Source organism: Salpingoeca rosetta, assembly GCF_000188695.1.
Source record: "Salpingoeca rosetta unplaced genomic scaffold supercont1.14, whole genome shotgun sequence".
Lineage (NCBI taxonomy): Eukaryota > Choanoflagellata > Craspedida > Salpingoecidae > Salpingoeca > Salpingoeca rosetta.
Window position 1 is genome coordinate 723,509 of NW_004754920.1, and position 12,500 is coordinate 736,008.

General features: G+C 55.8%; 3 protein-coding genes across 3 annotated transcripts in view; 2 read left to right on the plus strand and 1 right to left on the minus strand.

Moving 5' to 3' along the window:
- PTSG_06258 (uncharacterized protein) overlaps positions 1–3,619 on the plus strand; it is a gene marked incomplete at its 3' end in the record, with an annotated part of 6,899 nt that extends 3,280 nt beyond the window's left edge. Inside the window, exons 11-17 of the mRNA XM_004993091.1 lie at positions 91–225; positions 444–498; positions 676–773; positions 1,011–1,051; positions 1,351–1,420; positions 1,596–2,495; positions 2,696–3,619. Coding sequence (XP_004993148.1) covers positions 91–225; positions 444–498; positions 676–773; positions 1,011–1,051; positions 1,351–1,420; positions 1,596–2,495; positions 2,696–3,619 — 2,223 coding nt within the window. The remainder of the gene's footprint in view (positions 1–90; positions 226–443; positions 499–675; positions 774–1,010; positions 1,052–1,350; positions 1,421–1,595; positions 2,496–2,695) is intronic.
- Positions 3,620–3,763: 144 nt separating this feature from the next.
- PTSG_06259 (uncharacterized protein) lies at positions 3,764–6,885 on the minus strand. Its single transcript, XM_004993092.1, has 8 exons — positions 6,738–6,885; positions 5,932–6,316; positions 5,605–5,676; positions 5,285–5,349; positions 4,859–4,976; positions 4,503–4,568; positions 4,250–4,364; positions 3,764–4,051 (listed from the first exon to the last, which is right to left on the minus strand). The coding sequence occupies exons 1-8, from the start codon at positions 6,785–6,787 to the stop codon at positions 4,008–4,010; spliced, it is 915 nt and encodes a 304-aa protein (XP_004993149.1). The 5' UTR covers positions 6,788–6,885; the 3' UTR covers positions 3,764–4,007.
- A 23-nt stretch (positions 6,886–6,908) lies between these two features.
- Positions 6,909–12,500, plus strand: part of PTSG_12419 (uncharacterized protein) — a 6,074-nt gene continuing 482 nt past the window's right edge. The window contains exons 1-13 of the mRNA XM_004993093.1: positions 6,909–7,194; positions 7,437–7,458; positions 7,756–7,956; positions 8,243–8,495; positions 8,799–9,114; positions 9,341–9,443; positions 10,353–10,444; positions 10,672–10,768; positions 10,958–11,147; positions 11,269–11,362; positions 11,540–11,852; positions 12,104–12,135; positions 12,265–12,500. The exon at positions 12,265–12,500 is cut by the window's right edge and continues 482 nt beyond it. Coding sequence (XP_004993150.1) covers positions 7,102–7,194; positions 7,437–7,458; positions 7,756–7,956; positions 8,243–8,495; positions 8,799–9,114; positions 9,341–9,443; positions 10,353–10,444; positions 10,672–10,768; positions 10,958–11,147; positions 11,269–11,362; positions 11,540–11,852; positions 12,104–12,135; positions 12,265–12,318 — 1,860 coding nt within the window. The 5' untranslated portion in view covers positions 6,909–7,101 and the 3' untranslated portion in view covers positions 12,319–12,500. The remainder of the gene's footprint in view (positions 7,195–7,436; positions 7,459–7,755; positions 7,957–8,242; positions 8,496–8,798; positions 9,115–9,340; positions 9,444–10,352; positions 10,445–10,671; positions 10,769–10,957; positions 11,148–11,268; positions 11,363–11,539; positions 11,853–12,103; positions 12,136–12,264) is intronic.

Here is a 12,500-nt window from a genome sequence, read left to right on the forward strand (position 1 = left end):
CAAACACACACACACACACACTCGCATGCGTTTGCCAGTGCAAGGTCCGTCTCACTGTCGACGCATGCGTGATACACGTGTGATATGCAGGTTGCTTGCTTGCCACCTGCTGCCGCTGGTATTGCTGGGACGGTGAATGCGGCGTCTGTTTCGCTCACTGCTCTCCGTCAGCTCTCCGCCGTCGCGCAACAACTCCAAGCGCAGCAACAGCACTCACTTGTCATCGTACGTAGCGCGAATGGCGTAATGGTGTGAATATTGTTACATGTGCGGGTTGTGCCACCCTACCTCCCGCTTTGCTTCTGCTCACATCTGTTGGTTCCGGCATGTGTGCACACTCATAATTCTGTATGATGACACACACACACACGCACACACATACATACACACACGCACACACACACGCACACAACCGTTGCTTGTATTGCCAACTCTATTTTCAGGACACACGCCTTCGTGCTCTGCGCGATGCACAGCTTCTTGTTAAGAAGCAATCTGGTGCGCACATGCTGCGTGTGCGTGTGTTTGTGTGCATATGTACGCGTGTCGGGTGGAGAGTGTGATGTGTGGTTCCAGCCACTTCTTGTTTTCAAACATGTTGATGTTCCTCGCGCATACCCACGTGCTCTCACCTGTATTTATATTCGTGCCCAATTGGTTGTTTTCTGGGCTCAGGTCAAAGCGCCCCGCTCTCCGTTTCGTGGACATCCCACTTTGATCATGCAACCGCGTACTTTGCCCTTGCAGTCCGCATCGCGAACACATCGCATCAGGTGCGTACGTTGTGTTGCGCTGTGTTCTGCTTGTCAAGTGAATGTATGATTGTTTGATAGGGTGTGTGTGTGTGCGTGTGTGTGTGTGTGTGTGGGCGTGCGTGTTGCGTGCATTCTTGTGCAAGTGCGCCGTTTGCCGTTCCGACTGATGATGTGTCAATACTTTTTTCGCATCATGTATGCATGTGTGCATGACTTTGTGTGCACCAACCTGCCCCCCCCCCCACCCTGTGTCAGATGGTCGCCACTCGGCACTGGAAAGCAGTCATTGAAATCAGGTGTGCGCATAACCGCTTTCGTCTCGCGCGAGAATCACATGTATGCGCGTGCAGTCTATCCTTCCGCCCATTTTACGCGCACGCCCCTCTTGTCACCCTTGCCGCGAGACACAAACACGCACACATAGGCACACACAAACACATACAAACGCACATGCACACACACACATACAGGCACACACAAATACAGGCACACAAACACAAGCACACACACGCACACACGCAGACACACATCCTCTCTTTAACCTCATTTCCGCATTCACACACTCTCCTGCTCCTTTCGCCTGCACATGAATCAGGAGGTGCGGGGATGATGCTCTTGTCCACTGCCGCTCTCACACCCTTCCACACGACCTTCCAGCATCCAAGGTGCGCGTGTACCCATGCACGTACCCATGCATGCAGCAATGCACGTATGCAGTCATGAGCTCCGATGACCGTGCTGTGTGTTCCCCATCTCCAGTACTCGCTTGCGCGTGCAATATTTCAATTTCACATCACTCCTGATGCAATTTCCCCTCTGCACCACCACCACCACCATCAGTCGTGGCGCGCTCGTGTTGTTCTGCCGTCTCTCGCGGCGCTGCCGTGCTCGCTTCGCGTCACTCTCGTCTTTGCTGCGCCATGGATGGCGCAATCAGGCCAGCACACCACACGCGCACACGCGCAAGCTGCACCCGAGCACACACCCGAGGCACTCAGAACCCGACACCACCACCACCATCATCATCACCAATACAATCACCATCAGCAGCGGTCATCGCCCACGGTGCATGCCAATCTGCTGCAGGACATCGTGACGGCGTGGCAGTTTGCACGCCTGATACAGCCGCCGCCCACAACTGCAGACAACGACGACAACGACGACCACCACCACCAGCAGCAGCAGCAGCAGCAGCACGAGCAATCACGCCGACACGTGGGACGTGACCGCTTATTCATCCCGTGTCACGACGCAGCTGCAACCGCGGATGTGGTCGGAGGTCATGCTGTTCCTTTAGCACCACGTCAGCCGTCACCGTCACCATTTCGCGTTCGCAGCGGCGCAGGGGCCGGTGGTGGCGACAACGCACGCGCGCTCATGCACACATGTCGGCTTGGCGCACACGTGTGCGCAAGTGCACAGCTCGTACGCGCGTTGCTTGCCGCTGTACCGCAATGCACCGAGGAAACGGCAGCACGCGGGGCGAACAAAGCTGCAAGCCATCACGACGATGCTAGTGTTGTGATGAGTGATGTGCAGGGGGCAGCTGATGACGACGAGGTTGATGTTGATGTTGATGTTGATGTTGATGTTGACGGCGCTGCCGGTGATGCAGATGAGGTGCTGGTGGTGTTGGATTCTCCAGCAGCGAAGCGAGCCAAGCGACAGCGACAGCAACGACAGAAGAGGACCGATGCGCACAGACGACAGCAAGAGGCGCTGGCAGCCACCGTCCACAAGGTGTGCGGGTGTGTGTGTGTGTGCATGTATGCGTGTGTGTACCAGTGTTTGTATGCATATGTATGCGTGTGTGAGTGTGTACATGTATGCGTGTGTGGCCACGAATGCATGTTCATGTGTTTGCATCTTGTGTCAACACACGGCATCGTGAGTCAAGCCGTTCAGCTACCCTCCTGTGCGTGCGTGTGTGCGCGTGACAGGCGCTGCTGTTGTCGCTGCTGCAGAACCAAGGAGACATGTCACATCGTCAGCACGAGTGCGATGTATACACCAGCACACAGACGGCGGCGCCACACCCATCGCCGTCTGCCGTGCACATGACAGCCAACAATGCGGACCGTGCGGGGTCACTTGCAGACCAACACATCGTGACACGCACGCGACTTGTGTTCGCCAGCACACCGGATGCTGACAAGGGTTGTGTTGGTGGTGGTGAAGATGTGCAGGAAACAGAGGACGCGTGTGCTGTTGGCTGCGTGATGAAGACGAAGCGGCGGCAAGTGCGGCAGGCACTGCATGACAGCACCAGCGCCAGCATGCGCTGGGACATTGCGATTGAGTTTGAGGGGCCGCTGCTGGCAACGCTGTCGCTCTTGTCGGGCGTTCTTGCGCTCATCCCCGAAGCACAACTGCATGACGCAGGACCCCATGACGCCACTCGTGATGGTGATGGTGATGGTGATGGTGATGGTGATGGTGGTGGCGATGGTGGCGATGACGGGGCGTTCTTTGGGGCGCGTGTGGACGCGTGCTTGTCTGTGCGGGGCTTGGCTGGTCTGCAGAGCGGGCAAGCGATCGCAGCGAACGCGACGCTGTTGAAGGCGCACCAGACAGCAGAGGCCATCCTTTCCTGTGTTGGTGATGGTGATGGTGATGGTGATGCTGTGACGGGCAGCGGTAGCAGCTTTTCCCCTCATGACAGCGACGATGTCGCCAACGCCGATGACGACGACGATGACGACAACAATAGTGACCAGAGGAGGACGAGGGTGAGAGGCACTGCAACACGACGGGTACTCGATGCATTGCTCTCTGGAGATGGAGATGAGCAACAGCAGCTTGTGGAAGCGAGTGCAACCGCCGTGTCTGCGGTCGTCTCTCTCCTCGGACCAAACACCCTCTAGCCAAGGGGGGGGGGGGCATGTTGAGCGTGTGCGTGTGTGTGCATGTTGAGTGTGTGTGTGTGTGTGCATGTATGTGTTTGTGTTTGTGTGTATGTGTTTGTGCGTTTGTGTTTGTGTGCGTGCGTCCTTCTCTTTCAGCTTGTGCTCTATTGGAAGCAACGAATTCGCTAGTTACACGTGGCGTTGTCCTTGTCAAAAAATGTAATGTCGTGTGCAGTAGGCAGCAAGGGTAAACAACCCAAGCACTGGGTGTATGGCGAATACCAAGAAAAAGACGAGGGATGTGCTGTGACCTCAATGGCGATAGCGTGTGTATGTGTGTGTGTGTTTGTTTGTGAATGCGTTTGCGTATATGTGTGCAGGTGACAGCATGTAACACAGTTGTTGATTACAAGATAGGCTTGAGGTGCAGCGACGCCGACGGCACGAGACCTGCAGTGGTGTGAGCAATGCACACAGACATTCGTGTGAAACGACAAGTAGGAATGGGGCTTGCACCCTTTTGCAGCATAGAAGTTGCCATGCACGCACTGAAGGGATTGCCTGACACGTTCACGCAACAGCCTTCACACACACACACACACACACACACACACACACACACACACACACACACACACACACACACACCTGCATCTCTGAAAGAGGTGTCTGCGTCTGCTGTTGGGGCAAACGAGCGGCGTGGGATTGTCTGCATCAGCGAATAGTTGGCCGGCGCCGCCCCGCTTGCACTCACAACATCAAACTGCATACGTTGGAGTGTGTGTGTGTGTGCTATGAGAGAGAGAGAGAGAGCGATCGCGTCATTGTGTGTGTGTGTGTGCGTTTTGGTGTGTGATCGAATACAGGAAAGCAAAGGCAGCAGCAAGCGTTGGTGCCCCACCAGCTTCTGCAGCTTGTCGTCAGGCGAGAATGTTGCACGCAGGGGCTGTGCACCCGGCAACCGCACCTGTCATCCACGACACAAGAAGGTGGCGCGTGTGTGTGTTGGAGGTGAGGACAACGAAAACAGAGGTGATGATGATGATGATGGCGAGATCGGTTTTGACGGGCAGCCGTAACGTTTAGTATTTGGAGGGGCAAGCAGGGCTCGGTCCAACGGGCGGAACCGCAAAACACAGTCACATGATGTTTCACCACCCAACATGCCAAACAAAACAAAGCACAACACACAAACTAAACACACCGAACATGCAAAAACATCATAACAAGGAGGAAGGAACCAAGCAGCCACCACACCTGGATGCGACAGGACGTGGCTGTTGTCGATGGCGGCGCGGTGACTGCAGGCGTTGGGGCGACGGGAAGCGACGACGGGCGCGATTGCTGGCGCTCCGCCTCTTTTCGTGCAGCCTCACTGCTCCAGGCAGCGGTGACGACGTGATGGTGTGGGAGCGGTGAGGGGTGAGGGGATGGGAGAGAGGGTTCACCACGATGAGGACATGCGGAGAGCCGGGGAGCATCAGTCTTTTCTTTGCGTGCGTGTGTACGCCGGGAGGGAGAGGGGTCTCAAACCACAAAACGTAACTTCAGGCAGGTGGCGAGATAGGCATAACATGTGGGACCATGATCACAACAGAGATGCCACGATAGTGTGTCTGTTGCCAAGACGAGTTAAACAACAAGCACATGGGGGGGGCTGTAAGTGCGTGGGCACACACGCACCGCTCTGCCTTGTCTTTCTCCAGCTCTGCCTTGATTCGTTCCTTTCGTCGTTTGTTCTCAAGTTTCTGCGGACCGCAAACACACGGCATGGGTTTCAGCTGAGTGACATCACGAGCACTAACACGAAAGGAGACACACCATACACGAACAAAACACGGACAAGCATGTCCGCGGGTGTGGCCATGCAAACGCGCGAGTGCACACCGACACAGACACACAGACGAACACAGACGGACATATGCACGCACGCACGCACGCACACACACACATACACCCACATACACACGGAGCCATATGGTACTGATTCGAGCGTGGGATACCTCCTTGCGTTTCTGCTCAGCAATGCGCTTCATCTCCAGCTCTTCCTGCTCCCGGCGAGCCTGCGAGAGCGTCTACATTCATGAAGAACAAGTGCGTACACGTGCAAGGAGACGGTAAGAAAGCGTGTGAGAAAGAGAACGAGAACGAGAATGCAAAGAAAGCAAAGGAAAGGAGGAAAGGGGACAGTTTGAGACTCAGACACACACACACAGAACACACACACACACACACAGATGCACAAACACAGAACACACACACACACACACACACAGATGCACAAGCACAAGCATAAGTTTGCACACGCATATGCGCAGTGTGATGCATGCCTTTGCAGACTCCATGCGCTTCTTCTGTTGTTCCAGCTGACGCTTCTCTTCCTCCTGGTGTCGCTGGATGCGGCGTTGGTTGATCTTCTCTTGCAGCTTCCTTGCCTGCTCCTGCTTCTCTTCCTCTGTTAGCGCCTTCTTTGGAGCTGGCGCCTCTCCCTCTGCATTCTGCTGTGATTGTTCTGGCTGCTGTTGTCCCTGCTGCTGAGCGCTCTGCTGTTCAGCCGTGGCATCGCCAGTGCTGCCTGCAGACGTTTGCTGTTGCCCACCAGAGCCAGAGCCGAGCGTGAATCCACCGCTCTGGGCCATCGGTGCAGGGTTGCTGAAAATCCAGTTGACAGCAGCATCCAAACCTTGCCCTTGTGTCTCTGCAAGTGCCCGTTCCCTACACACGGGCGAGCGTGTATGTGTGTGTGTGCATGTGTGTGAGTTGTGTGTGTGTGTGTGTGAGTGTGTGTGGGGGGGGCGGCGGCGGGTTGGGGTTTCTAAGAACGCCATCTGCATGGGTGAGACAGAGGCACAGAAAGAGAGAGAGAGAGAGAGAGAGAGAGAGAGAGAGAGAGAGAGAGAGAGAGAGAGAGAGAGATACACACACAGACACACACACACACACACAGACACACACACACAAACGTATGGAGCTATTGCGAGTGCAGGCATCAATGACCACTGCACATCGAGCAATCTCACGCACACATAAACACAACTCGCTCACTCAGTCACTCACACAACCCTACAACACTCGTTCACACGCACACATGCACACATGCACACACACACACTCACACTCGCACACTCACACGCACGCCATGGCTTTGTCGAAGCCCATCTGCATCAACGTCTGTATGTCGTCCATGTTGTTGCGGTTGGTGTTGCTGCTGTGCTCCTGTCCTCTCTCGCTTTCACTCGGGTTCTTGGCGATGTGTGCAAGATATGGCAAATTGTCGTCCTGTGGGTTTGTTTCGTCTTGCGTTCCACAACTGCCAGCACACGTGTGCCCGGCTTTGGCTTTTTCTCCGCCGCGCACTGTTCTGCAACAACACACGCACGCACACGCTTGCTTGCTTGCTTTTCACCTCACCCCACATCATCGCGTCCACGCGCCACACTGCCGAAGCGTTCACACCCGGTCGTATCATAAGCAACTGCCGTTAACTTGTCAATCCAAGCATGGGCGACTTCAACAACGTACCGCCACCCTCTGACGGGTCCGGTGGGAACACGCAGAACGACTTTCTGTCGGCGCTCGCCACTGTGAAAGCGGTGCGTTCGCACGTTCGCGCCACGTGGTGATGGTGATGGTGATGGTGGTGATGGTGGTTGTGGCGGTGTTTGGCGCCACCCACCCATCTTGCGTGTGTCATGGGTTTGTGTGTCTGCGTGAGTGCCTGCGTTGTCCCCGATTTGCGTTGCTTGTTGTATCGCTGAACCCTCACAAATGGACAACCTGTGTCGTTGGCGCGGTGTGTTGTGTTGCGTTGCATCGCCTTGATGCCTTCTTGCAGCTTGCTGCGCGCGCCCAACAAAGTAAGCTTTTTGCATGCATGTGTATGTATGTATGTGTGTGTGTATGTATGTATGTATGAATGAATGGATGTATGTATGCATGTATGTTTTGGCATTACAGCGCCTTTCTTCCTTCCCTCCTCTTCCTCCCTTCCTCGTCTTTTCACTCCTTCCTTCCTTCCTTCCTTCCTTCCTTCCTTCCTTTCTTCCTTTCTTTCTTTCTTTCTTTTCCGTGTCTAACCCCCCTCCCCACACCCCTACTCGTACCACCCCGCACCCGCTCACATCTCCATCTGGCACGAACCTTCGCGTCAACAGCCCAACCACAGCAGCCGCTGCCACCACAACACATGTTCCCGCCAATGGGGATGCCGCCACCCATGATGCACCAGCAGCGACCGCCCATGCCACAGCAGCAGCAGCAGCAGCAGCGGCCTCCCATGCCCAACCAGCCACCCGGCCCGGCCGGTGGGATGCCGCTGGTGAAGCGCGGACCCGAGGAGCCCGAAGGCGCGCCCGGTGCGTGCTGTGTGGCCTTGGAAAGCTCATGTTGACTGGCACATGCATGCATGTGTATGTGCATCTGTATGGATGCCTGTAGGCTGCCGTCTTGCCTTTCTGCACACATGCTGCACGTGGTCGACACGTGTGCCTATTTCATGTTCCCTATTGCTCACCCTTTTGCTCTTCTTCTTGTTCTTCTTCCCCTTTTTGATTGCTACTTCCTGTTCTTCTGCTTGTTCTTATTCTTCCGTGACCATTGCTTGTCTCCCTCCTTCTCTAAATGGACCAACACATTTTGCAGATAGGAAACGCGCACCGAGCTCCTCAACGCCGCCACCCATCCCCGGTGTCGGCCCGAACACTTCCCAGGCACCCCCACTTCTTTCGCAGCCTGGCCAGCCCAACCAAGCCATGCAGCCGCCTCCCTCGGGGCCAGGGCAGCAGCAGCCACCCCAGATGATGGCGCCCGTGCCCGGCATGCCCCCGCCGATGCGCCCTCCTCCCCCAGGCCAGGAGCCACACCAGCAACAACAGTCCCAGCAGGGCGAACTCGGGTGCGTGAGACGTGTGTACTGCGCAAAAACAATTGTGTCATCATGTCGTTTGCAGATGTACCGCGCGCGTGTGGGTGTGGGTGTTGCGCGCATACTAGATGATGGCATGCCATTCATCTCTTCGATTGCAGCCACCCCCTCCCTCACTGACCTGCGCACATGCTGCCTGTCACGCGCACACACACACACACACACACACACACACACACACACACACACACACACACACACACACACACACACACACACACACACACACACACACACCGTGACCTGTGGCATGTGGCATGTGCTCCACAACAGGCCTGATGAGGAGGTTGACAACATGCCGATTCCGTCTGAGAAGGTCGGGATGGTGATTGGCAAGGGCGGCGAGACGATCAACCGGCTGCAGGAGCAGAGCGGGGCCAGGTTACAAGTGATCCAGGACGACCCGTTTGCGCAGGAGAAGCCGCTACGCATGACGGGTCGACGCGACGCCATTGAGCGCGCAAAGCAGCTTGTCAAGGACCTCATTGACCCAGAGCCGGAGCATGACCCCATGTACCCGTCCACCATGGGCCTCAGCAGTGGTGACATTGTCAACAACCTTAGCGCGTACAGATCAAAGAAAGTCGAGGTGAGCCCCTCATGCACGTTTGCGCGCCCCATCCTGGCAGGCGTGCCATCAACGTGTGCATCTTTGTCTTTGCATGCTCGTTCGGTGTGCCCCTCTCCCCCACCGAACTCCCTTCACCGTTCTTACGCTCACATGGCCCATTTCCTCACACCTTGCCTCCCCCCCCCCCGCCTCCGTTCCTTTTCCTTTCTCATGTGTGTCGTGTGCGTCGTTGTTCATGCCGCAGATCAAAGTGCCGCGCGTCGCTGTTGGGCGGGTCATTGGGCGAGGAGGCGACTCCATCAAGCGGATTCAAGCAGAGTCGGGCGCCCGTGTCCAGTTTGAGCCAGGTGAGTTTAGTGCAGATGCGCTCTTATCCGTGGCATTATTGTTGGCATCTCTCGATCGGCTCTTGCTTCTCCCTCGCGCCCGTGTCCCCCACGTCTGTGGTCTGCTTTTTGCCGCGTGCTTCTGGCAGCCTGGCCACAAGGCATTGCTGCACGTGTCGCTTTCCCCATTCCACTCTCCCCACCAGTTGTATCGCACGTCTCTGGTGTCTTGACACCCCCTCCCCCAGCCTCTTTGCCTTGATTGATTGCATTTTACGCTGTGATTGGTTTTTTTTTTCCTTTTCGGTCGACATCGCCTTCCTTCCTGGCTTGCGCTGTGTCTGTGTGACCCACTGTCCTCAATTCCCCCCCCCTCCTTCGTTTTGAAATGCTCGCACCACGCTGCCCGGTTTTGCATCCTTGCATATCGGGCACGCGCCACGTATTTGGGGTTTTCCACACATGGCCGCTCTGCTCCATTTTGGACTAGTCGCGTGCTTGTGGTTTCACCCTGCACGGCACTGCACGGCAGTGGCCACGCTTGTTGGCGCTGCTGTTGCTGTTGTTGTTGGACCGTCGTGGCGTGCTCACGTTGGTGCGAGCAGAGATCAAATCCTACAGTTTGGGCTTAAGTAGCGCTTCTGTCGGCCCGCAGCCTTGCCTTGTGCATGTGCTGCCATGGCGTTTTGCCGTGTTGCCACTTTTTCCCGTGACAGAAGCGTCAGTCAGCCTTGCTACACTCCTCTGCCTCTTTGTCTCTCCATCCATCTGTTCTTTCGTTTTTGTCTCTTGTGTATGTTCGGGCTGCGGCCTCTCCGCTGTGCGTGGGTGGGAGGTTTGCTTCCCGTCAACCCACTACGCGGTTTTGCGTGCTGTTCTCATCACCACGACGTACATCTGCTTGCTGTGCTATGTGTATCATTTTTGCAGAGACGAACCAGGACTTCCGCATTGCCACCATCACCGGCACCATGCCTGTAATTGAGGCGGCAGAGAAGATGATCATGGACATTATCCAAGACGTGCGTTCACACGCTTTGCTCTCTGATGTGGCGTGTGCAAGCGAGAGTGTATGAAGAAAGAGGGATCCTTGCATTGTGTGTGTATGACGGAGATGGGTTCTCCCTTGTTGTGTTTCGTGGGTGCGTGTGTGCTGTATGGCATGGCTCGAGCGCATGTGCTACTTGCGGCCTTTTTTGTTTTGTTTTGTTCATGTTGTCCGTTGTGTGGTGCTGCTTGTTGATTGTAGGCTGAGGTGAGCACAAGCAGTGCACGCCCACGGGATGACCGTCCAAGAGAGCCCATGCCAGTTCCCCAGGAGCGCGCTGGCCTCATCATCGGCAGAGGTAAACATGATGTTCTATCTCCTGCCTTGTCAACTTGTTTGCTCGTTCGCTTTTGTTCGGTGTCTCGTTGCGCAAATGCACACGCGCGTTGCTTTTTCTCTTGCTTTTCTTGTTGCCGCGGAGTGCCCGTCCAGCTTCTCATGTGTTTGTCGGCTCCACGTCTTGGCATTTACCCACGACATTTCGCAGGCGGAGAATCCATCCGCATGATCATGCAGCAGTCTGGTGCGCATGTGGAGCTTGATCGAGCGCAGCCAGCCGTCAATGGTGACAAGACGTTTTGGATCTCGGGCGACCCGGAACAGATTGCCACCGCGAAACGGCTCATTCAGGAGAAGCTGGATGCCCATCGCCGGCCTCCGCCACGGGCAATGCAAAGGTGACCGAAAGCCCCCCCCCCTCCAACAGCCACGAACACGGGCTGTTTGCTGCGTCTTTGTCTGGTCTGCCCTTCCCCAACTCACACACCACACCACCAATCACGCTCTGCACACACACAGCGGCCCGCCCGGCGGCATGCGGCCACCTCAGCCGGGTGGATTCCCTCCACAGCAACAGCAGCAACAGCAGCCATCCTTCGGCGGCGGCTTTCCTGTACGTAATTTTTCCCCGCATGTTTGTGTGTGTGTGTGTGTGTGTGTGTGTGTGTGTGTGTGTGTGTGTGTGTGTGTGTATGACCTGTTTGTTTGGCTCTGTGTCCGAAATGCCGTCCGCTTCGCCTTGCGATTCTCACTGCTGTCTGTGGTGTTTTCTTGGTGATGACGCGTGTAGGGCCATGGCCAACCACCGCCCCCTGGGCAACAGCAGCAGCAGCAGCAGCAGCCCGGGCAGTATGGTGGCTATTATGGTCAGCAGCCGCCCAACAACTTCTACTCGTACCCGTACGGTTATCAGAACCAGCCTCCACCTCCAACACAACCGCCACCACCGCCAGGGCAGCAGCCACCACCGCCAGCCTCGACTGCTGGTGCAACCCACCATCAGCAACCGCCACCGCCGACGTCGAAGCCTCCCGCGACCTCGGAGCCGCAGCAGCAGCAACAGCAGCAGGCTGTCCCTCCCGGCTATCCTACTCACGAGCAATGTAAGTGCTTGCTTGGTATGAGCGGCACCTGGGGGGGGGGGGGGGGGTTAGTGCTGTCGGTTGGTGTCAATGTCACCAACGCACCTAACGTTGTTGTTGTTGTTGTTTGTTTGTTGTTGCTGTTGTTGCTGTTGTTGTTTGTTTGTTGTTTGTTGTTTGTTGTTTGTTGTTGTTCCTGCTCCTGCTCCTGCTAATCGTTTTTTTTTCGCTGCTGATTGCTTCTGATGGTTGCTTTGTGTTTCATCAACCAGATCTGCAATACAAGGAGTGGTACAATGCACAGGTACGACAATGCATGCACTCATTTGTCTGAAAGAGCGTGCGCCAGTGCTTGCTTTGCCCTTGTTTGTTCCCTGCACATGCCTTTCATGTCAGCATCTGCTCACCGTGTGGCTTGCGCTTGGGTTGGCAGGGCTACTTTGGATATCCCCCCGCTCAAGGCCAAGGCGCACCAGCGCAGTCCTGATTCAAGACCCTGGTTGTTGGTGGTGTATTGCGTGCTGTTTGTTCCTCAAGTCATTTAACTTTGTCCCTCCCGTCTTCCGTTTCGCTTGTTTATGATTGTCATTCTCTGTCTTGATACAACGCAGCGAGTAGAGCGACTTCGCTAAGTTTCGTTCGTTCACGATCCCCCCCCCCTTCTTCCTT

Coding starts and splice junctions, on each gene's coding strand:
- PTSG_06259 (XM_004993092.1), bottom strand. CDS start 6,787: ATGGACGACATACAGACGTTGATGCAGATGGGCTTCGACAAAGCCATG. Junction 6,317..6,737: donor GGCTTCGACAAAGCCATGGC/GTGCGTGTGAGT, acceptor GCCCGTGTGTAG/GGAACGGGCACTTGCAGAGA. Junction 5,350..5,604: donor CTGAGCAGAAACGCAAGGAG/GTATCCCACGCT, acceptor TGCGGTCCGCAG/AAACTTGAGAACAAACGACG.